This window comes from Sarcophilus harrisii, chromosome 3 (assembly GCF_902635505.1).
Source record: "Sarcophilus harrisii chromosome 3, mSarHar1.11, whole genome shotgun sequence".
NCBI lineage: Eukaryota > Metazoa > Chordata > Mammalia > Dasyuromorphia > Dasyuridae > Sarcophilus > Sarcophilus harrisii.
In genome coordinates this window covers 80,414,388-80,431,282 of record NC_045428.1, presented here as the reverse complement: position 1 = coordinate 80,431,282, position 16,895 = coordinate 80,414,388, and the positions used below count along the sequence as shown (strand labels likewise).

The 16,895-nt window shown below is 34.2% G+C and overlaps 1 protein-coding gene across 43 annotated transcripts in view; it reads left to right on the top strand.

Moving 5' to 3' along the window:
- Positions 1-16,895, top strand: part of ABI2 (abl interactor 2) — a 120,038-nt gene that overhangs the window by 63,220 nt on the left and 39,923 nt on the right. For 17 of the 43 annotated variants that reach the window (XM_031958291.1, XM_031958276.1, XM_031958283.1 and 14 more), the window contains 3 exons: positions 648-772; positions 2,540-2,722; positions 6,496-6,654. In XM_031958291.1, the coding sequence (XP_031814151.1) occupies positions 648-772; positions 2,540-2,722; positions 6,496-6,654 (467 nt within the window). The remainder of the gene's footprint in view (positions 1-647; positions 773-2,539; positions 2,723-6,495; positions 6,655-16,895) is intronic. The other 26 variants (XM_031958296.1, XM_031958292.1, XM_031958288.1 and 23 more) reach the window with 3 other exon arrangements.

Genomic DNA, 16,895 nt, shown 5'->3' with positions numbered 1-16,895 from the left:
ACTTTGAGGAATCAGGAAGTCATATAAGAACAGATAATGAACTTTCAACTTCTGTAAGGTTTAAATGTGCAGAGGATAGTTCAGCTCAGGTAACTCAAGAAAAGATTGTGAACCAAAAAGTTATTAAATACTGAAAATTTTTCAAGTTGTTTTTTGGTGGAACTTTACAGATGAAAAACTATACTTGATAAAGACTTAAGCATGGGCTAACACACCAAGGAATGATTGTATATTAAAGTTTATCAAATATGTTGTAGAAATATGTTTTCATTGTAAATGGAGGTGATTTTTTTTTGGGGAGGCTAATAATGACATTTAGCATAACAAAGCTAATGTTAGATCTGTATATTTTGAAAATTTAATTCTGTTGACAACTTAAACATTGTCAGATTTTTGTATTGACATGAACTTTTAAAACAATCTTATGAACAATGAAATTATCTCAAAATTAGATTTTTTTCCTTTTTCTGTATTTATAAAACTATACCACTGATGTTGTTAAAAAGATTGAAGTGGCGGTTTCTTACTTTTTTTTTTTTTAAGTTGCTCTATGTATTTCATGAACTAAACTTACTGTGTTCTGGGAAATTCTGATTAACTGTTGTTTTACATCAATGTTAATGTTCTGGTGGGTCTGATTTCTTCAGCAGCAGTGGTAGTAGTGGAGGGAGCCATCCAAGTAGCCGGAGTAGCAGTCGTGAGAACAGTGGAAGTGGTAGTGTGGGGGTTCCTATAGCTGTCCCCACTCCATCTCCTCCCAGTGTCTTTCCAGGTAAACCCAGAATTCATTTGTATTTCTTCCTTGAACCCTAATTATTCTCTTCTTATACAGAACTATTTATCAGGTCTGAATAGATATCACAAAAATTTAACAAATGATATTAATATGCTCTCTTTTTATTTTTCCTTTGGTACTGTGATTTGGGGCATTTGATAATATTGATTAGAAAGTGCCTTTCTTCTTCTGCTAATGAGACCTAAGGGTCATCTCTGTAAAAGGATAATTAGCTTTCTTTGCTCTATTCCATTGTTATAGAAAGCATCTATAATTTGAGTTATCTTGGAAAAGTGACATAGGGAACACTGGTGACTGAGTCTGGGGGGGGGGGGATCAGTGTAAATATATTTTACTGGGAATAAAATAAAAACAAAATTCCAAGTGTATAGCCTATTTAGAGTTGGGTCATCACAGCATAAATAGGAAGACACTTTTGGCTATTAATTTCTTTGACCTATGAAATTGAACATTTTAGGAGAGGTATCCCATCTTCTCTGTACCCCCCAAAATGTAAATAGAATTATTATTTTTTCTTTTTTTCTCCACTTCTTCCCACTCTTCTTTTTCCCTTTCCTATTCTCCTTTCCTCCCTTCTTCCTTCCTCATCTCCTTTACATCTAGTGTACTTCATCAAATCACCTTGTATTCATTTTGTGAATATTACGTATTTACTGTATATGTACACATTGCGTGGAGCAAAAGCAGTATGAATACAAGTGTCAAATATTAAGTATTTCTTTAATTGCTTACTGCCTTAGACACAATGCTGAGCACTATGGACATAAAAAGAGTCAAAAGACAATCTGCCCTTAAGTATACAGCAAGCTTATATATAGGGGAAACAGGAAGTAATTAAGAAGAAAATCACTGGAATGAGAAGTTGGGGAAAGCTTCCTTTGCAAAGTGGAATTTTACCTGGAACTTAAAGGAAGATAGGGAGTTCAGTAGGCAGAGTGGAGAAGATAGCATTCCACACATGGAAAACAGCCACAGAGAAGGCTCTGAATTGAAAGATGGAGGTCTTGTTCATGGAATGTCCAAGAGGCCACTTTCACCAGATCAGAGAATATATGTTTGAGAGGAAGGTGTGAGAAAGTGTAGCAAGGTAGGAGAGAGCTGGGTTGTGAAGGACTTTGAATGTCAAGCAGAACATTTTGTATTTAATCCTGGAGTCAGTAGAGAGTCACTGGAGTTTACTGACATTGGGGTGACATAGCTGAAACTCTTTATTCTACTTTATGGCATTAATATGTTCAAATGTAATCTTACGATGTAGAGATAGGAAAAAAAAAATTCATGTTTTTTTTTTTTTAAAACTTTGCATTAACTTTCGTTTTACACTGTCCTGTATGGAATTTTGGAATCTTGGATTCAGAAAAATTGTTTGGTTTCAGTTCCTATAACTAACCAAAAAAAAAAAAACCCTATCCTAATCCTATCATTCTGTCTCTGTCTCTGCTTCCTCTTCTCTTTTCCTCTCTCTCCCTGCTCTATCGTTCTCTGTGTTTTTCAAGTAAAAAGGGCATTAAGTTATTTTTTTCCTTTTTAGATTTATGTCTAGCAGTGTCCTAAGCATGTTAATTTATTTGCTGCACAAGTAATAATCCTTTAACATGAGCTGCTTTTTTTCAACTCTTGCATTTATTTGGTTAGCAATAAGGCCTGAATGCCAAGCACTAACAACTCAAAAGGCTTTTTTTCTAATCCTGGCTATTATGAACAGCGTTATTAATGCTTCCTCTTCCTCCTCTTTCTGCCTAGCCCCTGCTGGCTCTGCTGGCACTCCTCCCCTTCCTGCCACTTCTGCCCCTGCCCCTACCCCTCTGGCTCCTGCTGCTGTCCCCTCTTCCACTGCCCCAGATGGTGCTGCTGCGGGAGCTCAGCCTCTTGCTGATGGCTTCACTTCTCCAACTCCCTCTGTTGTTTCTTCCACTCCACCTACAGGTGAGTGTCTGCTCTTTTGTGGGCAGATGAAACCTGCTTTCAGGCTGCTATTGGTATGAAGACATAACTCTATTGGGTTTTGAAACTGACTAGAGATTGAGAAGGAGAAATTAATTTTTATATTGAAGGTAGCACTTTGTTAAACAATGCCAAATTAGTACATTAATAAGTAACTAGTGACATTAAAAAAACCTGAAGTGTAAGTATAGCTTGAACCTTTTGTTTTTAAAAATTCATTAGATTTTCTTATCACATATAGTAAAATTTGTATCATTCAACCAGATTTTAACTTTTGAGATTTTAGATCTTTTCTGAATTCAGAAACATGTTATATATATTTGTAGTTGTCTTAGAATTCTTTTTTGCTTTGAGTTTACACTTTTTATTAGTTTTGATTTTCTGGAACATAGACTACAAAAATCTGATTCCTGTAATTATGAATGATATTGAGCAGTTCAGAAAACTAAATGAATCTTTTAAATAATTAATAATCTCACACATCAGACTTTTCATTGTGGATGTAGCAAAATGTCTCAGTTCTATCAGGACTTGAACAATGAAGATTTTTGTTCCAGTCAAAAAATTGATTTTTGAGAGTTTGATTGTCTGCTTGCAGTAACGTTAAATAATGGAATTATTGAGGGCCTTTTTGTCTGTATTATAGGAAAATAAATAAAACTTATTATTTCTTCATTATAGGGGTTTTTTAAAGCTAATTTTTTTTTTAATAATTTTTAGTTCCAAAGTAAACTTATTATTTCTTCATTATAGGGGTTTTTTAAAGCTAATTTTTTTTAAACTAATTTTTAGTTCCAAAGTATCCTATACATTTAGAAGATAAATATAATAGCCATCATACATATGAAGTGATGAAAAGCATATTCCCAGATTATCTATATTGCCCCCCCCCCCCAAATCAGTAAAAATAAAGAGAAAGGAAAAATTAATGTTTCAATTTGTACTCAGAGTCTCTCAGTTTGTTCTCATTCACTATTCTTCTGGTGGACCTAGATAGTATTTTTCTTCATGAATCCTTTTGATATTACTAATTACTGATTAGTATTTTGATAGATCCTTGTAATGATTATAGTTGCTGAGTCTTTCACAATTGATTATCCTTACAGTATCGCTGTTGCTGTGTATATTCATCTCTTGTTTCTGTTTACTTCACTTTGCATCAGGCCATCAAATCTTTCTATATATAAAACTTTCCTTTTTATTTGATCTTTTTAAGGCAGACCTATTATTAGTATTGCCAGATCAAAAGGGTATGCACAGTTTTATAGCCCTTTGGACATCGTTTCCCAAAATGATTTAACTAGTTCACAGTTATACTAACAATACATTAGTTTCCTATTTTTTTCACTTTCCCTCCAGTATTTGTCATTTTCCTTTTTTGTCATTTTATCTAATCTGATGAGTGTGAAAAAAGTTTAATAACTCAAGAGTTAGTTTAATTTGCATTTCTGTAATTATTAGTATTAACCACAATTAGTAGTTTCTAAAATTTTTGGGTCTTAGAACCTCTTTTCACTCTTAAAAATTGTTGAGAGTCCCAAAGAGCTTTTGTTTATATTTGTATATAGTTGTATCTATGACTGTTTATTATGTGAGATTAACATTAACAAATTTTTAAAAATATGTATTAATGCATTTAAAATAACAATAATAAACCCTTTAATGTTAATATAAATGATATATTTTTATAAATATTACTATGTTTTCAAAACAAAATTAAAAATTATGAGAATGGCAGTGTTTTGCACATCTTTGTTAGTCTCTTTTATAGAAGATGGCTAGACATTTATATTTAGTTTTGAATCCAATCTGTTGCACTATCTTGTTTTGAAGTATATGAGTAATCTGATCTCACTCAGATATGTAGTTAAGAAAGGGAAGAATATTTTAATAGGCCAGTAATATTTTAGTATTATTTTGAAATTAATTTAGACTGTCTCTACTCCTTAAAAAAGTCTCAGGAATAATAAGGGATCCCTGGACCACATCTTGGAACCTCTGGGCTATATAATCATTTGCCACATATACTGTAGAAAGTCTTCTTGTTCTGATGCTTTTTGGAAAAGCTGACCTCTGGAGTGCCTTTTCAACTATGAAATTCTGGGATTCTAGTTAAGTTAATAATTGAAACTTAAAAACTCTTGTTAACAGTATAAAAAAGGCTAATTTTATTTATGAGAGGAGAAACATGGTATAGAGCAATATGTTTGTTTTTACTTATAGAAAGTTATGAATAGAATTGCCTGAAAAAAGCTTATAAAATATTCTATTCTGTTTTAGATCTTCCCTCTTTTCCCCATGTACTCCCCTCTGATCTCCCCCCTCCCCACCATGGAAAGGGGAAATAAAATCTCCAGTTTACTTTAGCTAATAAAATTTTGTCATAGAATAGAACTTATTGATGGTGATGATTATTTGATTTGGTTTAGTATTTTTTTAAAAGTTTAGTATTTTATTTTCCCCCAATTTTTAACAATTTTTTAAAAAATTGGGTTTCACATTCTCCCCCTCCCATGTTATCCCTGTCATTGAGAAGACAAGCAATTTGATAGACAAGTTTAGTCCTGCAAAATATTTCCACATTCGTTATATTGTAAAAGAAAACATAGACCAAAAAAACCTCTTTGTTTTCATATGGATCTTAAATTTCGTGTATGATGCAGCTTACTTTGGGGGGGGGGCGCGGCAAAAAAGAAGGGAGAGGGGAAGGAGGAAGAAATCTGTGAGTTTTTTTGTATCATCAATAGATTGTAGACTTTGAAAACTGGAAGGAACATTTGGGAGACCACTTGAAATGATATGGCTTGAAATCTCTTTGGGCATAGAATGCTCATCTTTAAAAGGAGAAAGTTATGCTAAGAGGTCTTATAAAAGGTTTATGCAGTCTGTTAGCTTGTAAGTCTCTTGTTATAAGATCATTGCTCTATGATGGGAAGGGACCTCAAAGTCCATGTGATGCAACTTCTTATTTTACAGTTGAAGAAATTTCAGTCCAGAGAAACTTCATAAGTCATTCAAGGTCACATAATAAATGGTGGAAGCAGGATTTTGAAAATAGGTCCTCATTCTATAGATTTAGTTTCTTTTACAAGATGAACTTCTAGGTCCCAGTTGCTTTTTGTAGGAAGTTCTTAGGTCTTTAAAAAATGTTCTGATATTTAATTCTAATGATTAACTTGTTTGCTTAAATAATAAAAACTTTTATTTTCATTTGGTGATTTCATGTTCTCTCTTTTAAAAAATGTCTTGTTTTTTCTTACCAGTGTGGCTTTCCCTCCTGTTATATCACTCTTACCTTCAATATACATTTCCTGGTCCTCTTGGATTTTAAGTCAGATTTCATAAGTCAGAAATCATGACAGATTTCCTAAGTCAGATTTCAAATTTCAAATTTTAAGTCAGATTCAAATTTCCAATTTGTTCCTTTGCAGTTTTGGATACTCACTTGAAAATTATAAATTTGAAATAGTGTGTATGGGAGAAGAACATATAAACCTGATGTAACACATAACTTAGTAAACCATTTGATAATAGATGTATTAAATTTAGCTGCTCTTTTACTTATATGCTTTTCCACTTGATAATGAAAGTTTTTTGTTTAGTTGATTAGTCATGTCTGACTTTTTGTAACTCTATTTGGGGTTTTCTTGACAAGGATTGCCATCTTTTTAAAAGTAGTTTTGTTATTCAAATTATTTAATCAAGCTTTTAGTATTTTCTTTTGAATGACAGATTATTGCTTATCCCTAAACCAGGTCATCCTGTTCAGTTCTACAGCATGAACAGACCTGCTTCTCGGCATACTCCCCCAACTATAGGAGGCTCTTTGCCCTACAGACGTCCTCCGTCCATAACCTCACAGACTAGCCTTCAGAACCAGGTGAATGGAGGACCTTTTTATAGCCAGAACCCAGGTAAGATTATCATCAAGATTGTTTACAATTTAGCTTAAGAAACATAAACTGCTTTTTAAACTTTTCAAAAAGTTTTGTTTAGACTAAGAAATAGTTTTAAATATTAGAGTATCTTTTTTTGTGTAGAGTTGTATTTATGAAATGTAGCTCATTTGTTGAGAATTGAATCATAATCTTAATAAAATAGGGGAAATTTAGTATTTTAAGTAATATTTTAAGCAGTGTTCCATCTAATTTTTTTAAAGTCATATGTGAAAAACTGATATGTGAACAATCAGCTAAAAATTGTGTGTATACGAATACAGTTTACTGGTGAAATGATATAAAACTTAGAAGAAAGTTAATTTGATGCACATTTAATAGTATGTATTAGTCCTTTTTTTTCCCATGATAATTAAGTGTAGTACTAAGAAATTCACATCTATGATAGCTCCATCATGGCCTCCTTCCCTTCTCTGTGACAGATTGAGGGATTCTTGCTTCACTTCTACTTTTAGAGGAAATTTCTGCTCCACTTTGAACAAGGTTAATTATAGGACTAGTATACTACTTGTTCTAGTTCCCATTCCCTAGTAGGCCAGCATGTTAACTGGGAATTTCCAGAACATTTGGGCTATAAATTGATTAACTTAGCACTCAGTGTTTTTTGGACATCATCTTTAGATTTCCAGAGGTACCTCAGAGCAGATTCTTACTCTCTAATTATTATTTTTATAACTTATTTTAGCTGGAAGACTCAGCTTGAAGAAGGAGGGAATAGGTTGTAACCCTACCAGGGGTCCTTAAACTATGGCCAGTGGGCTAGATGCGGTAGCTGAGGACGATTATCTCCCTCACGCAGGGTTATGAACTTTGTTTAAAGACCCACAAAACAAAGTTTTTGTTTTTACTATAGTCCGGCCCTCCAACAGTCTGAGGGACAGTGAACTGGCCCCCTATTTAAAAAGTTTGAGGATCCCTGCCATAGACCCACATTCTCCCTGTGATATATATATATAGTAGGTGAGGTATTAGGATTTAAAGGAATAATACTCCAAAATTTCTTACCTACATTTTCCAACTAGGGATTAATTTAAATGAATAAGCAGTCACTTCTGACAAAAGAAAAGCCAAGAGACAGAGTTTCTGGATAATATTCAATTTATTAATTAGGCTAGCAAGGAATCAATAAAATGATGGTCACTAGTTTCTTGTGGTAACCAAAGACAAATACTTTTGGAAAAGTGGGTACTACTGACAGGTGGGGATTAACCTTAATTGGTGAACAATTAATGAAGGGGTGAATGAGGAAGTGAATGAGACTCAGCTTCCTACAGCTATCTGGACACCCAGACCACTTAAGTTGAACAGTGGGGTTTTTTAGGTGGTCTAATATCTTTTAAGGCTGGAATTCACCAAGGTTAGATTCTCTTTACATCCAAACCAGAAATAAATTCTCTTGGTTGGGTGAAGCCCCACCCAAAATTGAGAAGCATGTTTAGGAGGATCTGGTCAATCTCATTGTCAACTTTATCCTTCAGAGACTAACTGACTTATGGGATTATGAATGAGGATTCTTGACATTAATAATTAATAATTATTTCTTTCACACCTATGGAAAGATTAAAGCATCAATTAGCAGGTGAAGGGACAAGAATATGGGGATTGTTAGAAATAGAGATTTGCATAGAAGAGAGGCTACTGGACATTTACTTTTTAGTGTGGACCAGAATGATGCAGCATGTAACTATATTATCAAATTTAAATTTGCTGGTTTGTCTTGTTTTTAATTTTTTTTTTTTTTTTGTGATAAGGGAGAGCTCTTTGGTGTGTAAGTAAAATTCTGAAAATGTTTGTCATATTTAAAAAAAAAAGCCACCAAGAGATTTTTTTTTAAGGGTGAGGTATAGAAAGAGTCACTATGTGTGGAAGCTATGTGTGGGTGGGGAGATAAATGGTGTGCTTGTTTGTAGTGGCTCCTAGAACCTCTGCCCACATTTTATGGTTCTTAGAACAGTACCATTCTAAAAAGATATGATGAATCTCCTAGAGACTTCTATACCTGGCCTTGGTATCCATAGAAGAACCCTTAATTTTATAGAAATCCAGAGATAGATAAGGTGAGGTAAGTGAAAAGTAGAGTTTGGGGGTGGGGTGTCTTTTATACCAACAATACCAAAATTAGTAGAGTATGCATGGCCTTAGACAAAGACCAAGAATTTGGTGTCCCCAAAGCTCCTGGTGACAGGAACCCAGTGTTCAGGAAAGCCAGATCCTAGAGGCTAGAGAAAGGCCAATCTGAAATGTTTTGAAAGCCATTGGGGGAACTCATCATGGGAATAATCTATGATACCAGCATCAGAAAAAAAGGGTCCTAAAAAGGATCCCTTTACAAAGGTAGAGAGAAGGTTTTATATTCTTCTGGCAAAAGAGATTTAGGCCCCCCCCCCAAATTTCCCCTGGCAGAATCTAGTACTGAAATGACCCCAGAGTCCCTTGATGGAAAGGAGACCTATTTTTAGCTGTCATATTTAGGATCATGCCTACATTATTCAGTTGTCAAGTATAGCTGCAAGTGCTTTCTTTTTTCTCTTTCACCAATCTCCCTGCTTCTTCAGCTTAGATCCTAAGACTGCTGAGCAAACCAGGGTTAATACCTAAGATAATATGTTGGTTTGAAAGATTTCTGGCATAAAGCCTGAGGAGAATAGTGATTACACAAGTTTAGAGAAAATAATGCCCCTTTCACAGGTGGTATTATATAGAAGTACCTAGAAGGAATAAAACAAGATATGCAAAATGCAATACCCAGGGAAGAAAGAATTAGGTTTGGGCTATACAGAATACTACTTAATAAGGCTCAATAATTATTAAAACAAAATTGAAAAATGGGGAAAAAGTAGGAAATCTAATAAATATATCAGAAAAGCAAAAAAACCTGCCTGGAAAACAGTTTAAGGAGGTATAATCTAAAAATTATACCTTAGATTATACCTTAGATTAAGATACCTTAGATCAGGGGTCCTCAAACTATGGCCACGGGCCAGATGCGGCAGCTGAGGACGATTATCCCCCTCACCCAGGGCTATGAACTTTCTTTATTTAAAGGCCCATAAAACAAAGTTTTTGTTTTTACTATAGTCTGGCCCTCCAACAGTCTGAGGGACAGTGAATGGCCCCCTATTTAAAAAGTTTGAGGACCCCTGCCTTAGATTATACCTAAGAATTATTGAGTCATTCATTTTCATTTCAATTCAATAAACATTTATATTATTCTCTCTTTGAGCCAAATCCAGTGAGATTAAGGTTCAAACAATGCTCATCTCCCTCTACACTAATAGATCTTTTGTGCTCTTCATGTGATTTAATTTACCCCATTTTACCTCCCCTTTTTTCTTCTCCAAATATAATTCTTTTTCTGTTCCTTAATTTTTTTTTTATATTATCACATTAAAGTTAATTTGTACCATACCCCTTCTTGCTGTCCTGATAAAGATACAGTTCTTTGAAGGTAGTATTCTCCACTTAATAATGAACATTCTCACACCTGGTTATATCTTTCACTTCCCACTGATTCGGAATTTCTGAATGTCATCATCTAAAATCCCATTACATACTCCCTACCATCTGATTTCTTATTTTCTTATGCAAAATTTTATCCTAACTGCACTCCCTTCCCCTTCTACTGTGTCTCCTGCTTTGTATTTTCTATAGGCAATAGCTTCCCTTAATCTTAAATCTTTTCATCTCCCATTGATTCTTCCCTTCTGTCCCATTTTTAATTGATTCTTACTGAACTCTGCTGACATAGACATACTGAAACCCTGAAGACACAGTCTCTTTGGTTATTCTTTCCAGTTTTGATTGCTCCTTCACTCATTCTCCTTCACTCACTAGTTGAGACAGGAAAGTTGGAATTCTCTTCATTCCACATTACTGTTTCCAGATTTTAGCCTTCCTTTTCCTTCTTCTGCCTTCCTTTGAGATTTCATAGTATTCATATCTATCACCTAATCAAAATCCTGATACCTGTTGTCTACAACCTTAACTACTGTCTCACCCCCAATTCCCCCTTCCCTAGTTATACCCCTTCCTTCCTCAATAAGTTCAATACCTACTTTACTTTTTTTTTTTTTTTTTTTTTGTCTTCCTCAAAACCTTCCCTCAGATTAGAAGACTTCATGATGCATATTGATTTACCCTAAGATGACTAACACTCAGTTCCTCAAACTACTTATCTCCAGGAGCTACTTCTCCACCCAACTTCAGCCACACACAAAGATGGTCATACCCTTATTCTTGCCAAAACTCACAGCTGCACCACCTCTATGTTCAAGAATTCTGGAATCTCCCTATCTGCCATAATCTGTTGGTTTTTTATCTTTCTTTCTGCCTTCCTTTATATAACACTATTTTTCCTTTTCACTCTTGACTTCCAATCCCTTGACCCTTCAGTTCTCTCCCAGGCATGAGCCACTCTCTTCTCTTGTCCTCATCTTGACTCTTTGGTGAACTATTTCAGCTTTACATTGTCCTCTTCTCTTGAATCCCTTATTCCTCTATCACTGATAAGTTAGGAGTGGAAAGAACTTTCTTTTGTAAATCTCTTAGTGTCATATGTGTACAATCTAGCTTATTTCCCTGCTATCCCTGTTCTTTGAAGATAGAGGAGTGGTACCTTCTACTTAATAATGAACATTCTTATATCTGGTCATATCTTCCCTATCGATAACTTATCCCTGTTGCTGATTATGCCTTGGCCTTGCATCACTCCTACCATTTATCGCCTTCTCTCCTGCACATGTGTTGCTGAAATAAGGTGAAGAAAATGGTACAACTCATCTGACTGGGCCCATTACAAATTTATATTGAAATAATCTCAAGGGGGTTTTCACTTCTGTTCCATCTAAACTTGCCTTATCAACTCATTTCCTTACTCTCCAGAGCAGCTGTTCTAAACCTTTTCATCCTAACTCAAACATCTTGTAGCTTTCTTCAGTTGAGTACTTTGCCTCTTATCTTGAGGAAAATATGGAAGCCAATTATAAGCTCCTTTTTCTTTCCTCTTCCTTATTTTTCTTCACTTAGATGCTTTCTGCCACCCTCTGCTCCTTTACCCTTGTCTCACATGATGAAGTGGCCTTACTCCTTATCAAGGTTAATAACCCTTCATTCTACTTGTTCAGGTGATTCTACTTCATCTCATTTCCTCCACCAGATTGCCATATCTGTCTTTCTCACTCTTGCACTATTTTCAGTTTCTCTCACTGGCTTCTTCTCTACTGCCTATAAAGATGCCTTTGTTGCCCCAATCTTGAAAAAACCTCTCACTTGATTATTTCATCCTCATGATTACTAATCACCTGCCAACCAGCTAGAACCATAGCCTAGCTAGGTAAAGCAATATGTATGAGTTGCTTAGAGGTAACATGTAACAGGCAAGTCAGATCATTTTCCCCTTCAGATTCTAATGAGAATAGTCTAGGTTTCTGAACCCAAGAACCTTGGTAATAGTCACATTTCCAGCTTAGAGCCTGTAGTCTTCTCGATAGGAAGTGACTTGTGCAGAGAGAGAGCCAGCAAATGTTCCTGCAGCCACCTGAACATCCAGAAAAGAACATTCTTGCCATTGAAGCCGTTGGCCCTGTCAAATGATTCAGCATTAGAAATTGAAATGATTTTGTCACTTTCATCACTTAATCATCAATCATTAATTAATAATAATAAATAATAATAAAAAATAAAAAAGTCATTAATCAGTGACATTAAGGAAGAGGCATTGTCATCTGCTTTGTTGCTGCTCCCTAAAGATTAGGGGAACTTTGCATCTTATTTGTAATTAAAATCTTGATATATTATTTCTCCTATTAGAATGTGGACTCCTTGAAAACAGGCACTGTCCTTCTCTTCCATTTGTATCCCCATCCCTTAGCCAATTGTTTGTGTATAATAAGTGTTCAAGAAATGCTTCATATATATTCATTCAGTCTACTGTTTCTTCCAGTGAGGGTAATACTGTGAGATTTTTTAGAATAGAGTCTATTTCGTTATTTAAAGGCAATATGATTAGAATCTCATAGTCATTTCCTTTACAAATGTTTTCTCAATTTTTCCATTAGTATATTATATTTAGCATAAAGTTTTGTTAAAACAGTCTTGATTACCAGATATAGCAATCAGATTAGAGAAGACTTCTTCATGGAGGGAATGGTATAGAAAGTAGGTATTGAAAGAAGAGAGATATTTTAATAGTAGGGAATAAGAAATATCATGTGGGTTCATTTGCAAAGTTAGAGAACACTGTGGGTGAGGTTGGGGGGGTAACAGTTATGTAGTTGGCTGAAATATAAAGTAGATAAAAGTAAATATTTTCAAATAAGATTGGAAAGATAAGTTGGAACAAAATTGTAGTGAATCATAAGTGCTGAGATTTAAGAATTTGTATTTTTTAGTCAGTAGGGAGCTACTAAAAGCTTTGATATGACCATATCTCCTTTTATTAGGAAAATTAACTTGGTAGTCATATGATGGATGGATATAGAGATTATAGTTCAATAGGAGGGGGGAAGTATTTGCAGTGTAACATGAAGTTTTCATATTCTGGAATAGGTATGGGGGAAAATGTCACTTCACAACTCATAGACAAATGTCGCTTTGCTCTTTAGAAGTAGTCTAAATAACTGAGACAAAGCTCTTTAAGGTTAAAGTCCTTTACACTTATTATTTCTTTGGATGCTTCCCAAAACTCTGGGAGTACAGTAGCAGGGAAGGCAATAGACTGACATTTAGAAGGCTTGATTTGTAACTCGGGTTCTTCCCATATACATAGTAGAGTAAAACCCATTTGAGTACCTATCTGCTTGTTTTTCATTGGTGGATAAATAAGCTTTCCTTTCCACACTGTTTGCAATTCAGCCATTGGTTCTGGTATTTTGCATCCCTTTTTGCCTAAGTAGGCTTCACTCATCATCATTGGGTAGTGGATAAGGCAAATGTCCACCTGCATGCAATCCTGGATAGGATGGTAGTGAATGGGAAGGACAGGTGAATGAAAAAACATTGTCAAGCTTCCTTCTTTCATGATCATCATTCTGGGGTCCCTACATGAAACATTTGATCCAGTAGGGTCTGAATAGCAAGGCAAATTAGTTAAAAAGGAAGTAATTGTTCAATACCTTTCTTCCTTTTGATAGCCAAACTTTTAGAAAAAGTCATTTGTAGCTATGGTGTTAATCTCAAATAGAAAAGGAATGACAAAACCATATATTGACTTAGAAAATCACATAGTAAACACTTACCTATTACCTGGATTCTCACTTCCACAGAAGATGCTTTTTAAAGTTTTCCAATGGTCTCTTTCACATGAACATCAGTTCATGTAAGTCTCTCCAAGCCTTTCTGAAATCATCCTGCTGATCGTTTCTTACAGAAGAAAAATATTCCATACATTCATAAACCATAATTTATTCAGCCATTCTCCAATTGATGGGCATTCACTCAGCTTATAGTTTCTTGCCACTACAAAGAGGGCTGCCACAAACATTTTTGCACGTGTAGGTCCCTTTCCCTCCTTTAAGATCTCTTTGGGATATAATTGCAGTAGGAACACTGCTGGATCAAAGGGTATGCACAGTTTGATAACTTTTTGAGCATAGTTCCAAATTGCTCTCCAGAATGGTTGGATCTGTTCACAGTTTCACCAACAGTGTATCAGTGTCCCAGTTTTCCCACATACCCTCCAACAGTCCACATTATCTTTTCCTGTCATCTTAGCCAGTCTGAGAGGTGTGTAGTGGTATCTCAGGGTTGTCTTAATTTGCATTTCTCTGATCAATAGTGATTTAGAGCACCTTTTCATGTGACTACAAATAGTTTCAATTTCTTCATCTGAAAATTGTACGTATCCTTTGATCATTTATCAATTGGAGAATGGCTTGAACTATTATAAATTTGAGTCATTTCTCTATATATTTTAGAAATGAGGGCTTTATCAGAACCTTTTACTGTAAAAATGTTTTCCCAATTTAATTGCTTCCCTGCTAATCTTGTCTGCATTAGTTTTGTTTCTACAAAACCTTTTTAACTTAGTATAATCAAAATGATCTATTTTATGATCAATAATTATCTCTACTACTTCTTTGGTCACAAATTCCTTTCTCCTCCACAGATCTGAGAGGTAAACTATCCTATGTTCTTCTAATTTGTTTATAATATCACTTATGTCTAAATCATGAATCCATTTTGACCGTATCTTGGTATACAGTGTTAAGTGTGGGTTAATATCTAGTTTTTGCCATAGTAGTCTCCAACTTTTCCAACAGTTTTTGTTAAATAGTGAATTCTTAACCCAAAACCTGGGGTCTTTGGATTTATCAAACACTAGATTGCTGTAGTCATTGACTGTTTTGTCCTGTGAACTTAACCTATTCCATTGATAAACTGCTCTATGTCTTAGCCAGTACCAAATGATTTTGATGTCTACTGCATTATAGTATAGTTTTAGATCTGGTACAGCTAGGCCACCTTCATTTGCTTTTCTTTTCATTAATTCCCTTGAAATTCTTGACCTTTTGTTCTTCCAGATGAATTTTATTGTTATTTTTTCTAGGTCAGTAAAATAGTTTCTTTGGAGTTTGATTGGTATAACACTAAATAAATAGATTAGGTAGTATTGTCATCTTTATTATATTTCACTTGACCTATCCAAGAACACTTGATATTTTCCCAATTGCTTAGATCTGACTTTATTTGTGTGGAAAGTATTTTGTATATAGTTCTTGACCCTCCCTTGGCAGATAGATTCCCAAATATTTTATCCTGTTGACAGTTATTTTAAATGGAATTTCTCTTTGTGTCTCTTGCTGTTGGATTTTGTTAGTGATGTATAAGAATGCTGGTGATTTATATGCACTTAATTTGTATCCTGCAACTTTGCTAAAGTTGTGGATTACTTTTAATAGTTTTTTAGTTGATTGTTTGGGGTTCTCTAGGTATACCATCATATCATCTGCAAAGAGTGATAATTTGGTTTCCTCATTACCTACTCTAATTCCTCCAATCTCTTTTTCTTCTTTTATTGCCAAACCTAGAATTTCTAATATAACATTAAATAGTAATGGTGATAGTGGGCAACTTTGTTTCACCCCTGATCTTATTAGAAATGGTTCCAGTTCATCCCCATTACATATGATGCTTGTTGATGATTTTAAGTAGATGCTACTGACTATTTTAAGGAAAAGCCCATTTATTCCTATGCTCTCTGGTGTTTTTAATAGAAATGGGTATTGGATTTTATCAAATGCTTTTTCTGCATCTGTTAAGATAATCATATGGTTTTTGTTAATTTGTTATTGATATAATCAGTTATGCTAATAGTTTTCTTAATATTGAACCAGTCCTGCATTCCTGGTATAAATCATGGGTCATGGTATATTATCCTGGGGATGATTTTCCATAATCTCTTTGTTAATATTTTATTTTGTATCAATATTCATTAGGGAGATAAGTCTATAATGTTCTTTCTCTGTTTTCATCCTACCTGGTTTAGGTATCAGTACCATGTCTGTGTCATAAAAGGAATTTGGTAGGAGTTCTTCATTCCCTATTTTTTCATATAGTTTATTTAGTATTGGAGTTAATTATTCTTTAAATGTTGCTAGAATTCACATGTAAATCTATCTGGTGCTGAGGATTTTTAGGGAGTTGATTAAAAGTTTGTTTTATTTCTTTTTCTAATATGGGACTACTTAAGTAATTTATTTCCTCTTTTAATCTGGACAATTTATAATTTTGAAAATATTTATCCATTTCATTTAGGTTATCAAATTTCTTGGCATAAAGTTGGGCAAAGTAACTCCTAATTATTGCTCTAATTTCCTCTTCATTGATGGAAAATTTTCCCTTTTCATTTTTGAGACCAACAATTTCATTTTCCTCTTTCCTTTTTCTAATCAAATTAACTAAAGGTTTATCTATGTTGTTGTTTTTTTCATAAAATCAACTCTTTTATTTATTAATTCAACAGTTTTTTTACTTTCAATTTTATTAATTTCTCCTTTTAATTTTAGAATTTCAAGTTTGGTATTTGGGGGTTTTTAATTTGTTCTTTTTCTAGTTTTTTTAGTTGCGAACCCAATTGATCTTCTCTTTCTCTATTTTATGCAAGTAAGCATCTAGAGATGTAAAATTTCCCCTTATTATTGCTTTGGCTGCATCCCACAGATTTTGCTTTGTTGTCTTATTATTGTCATTCTCTTGGATAA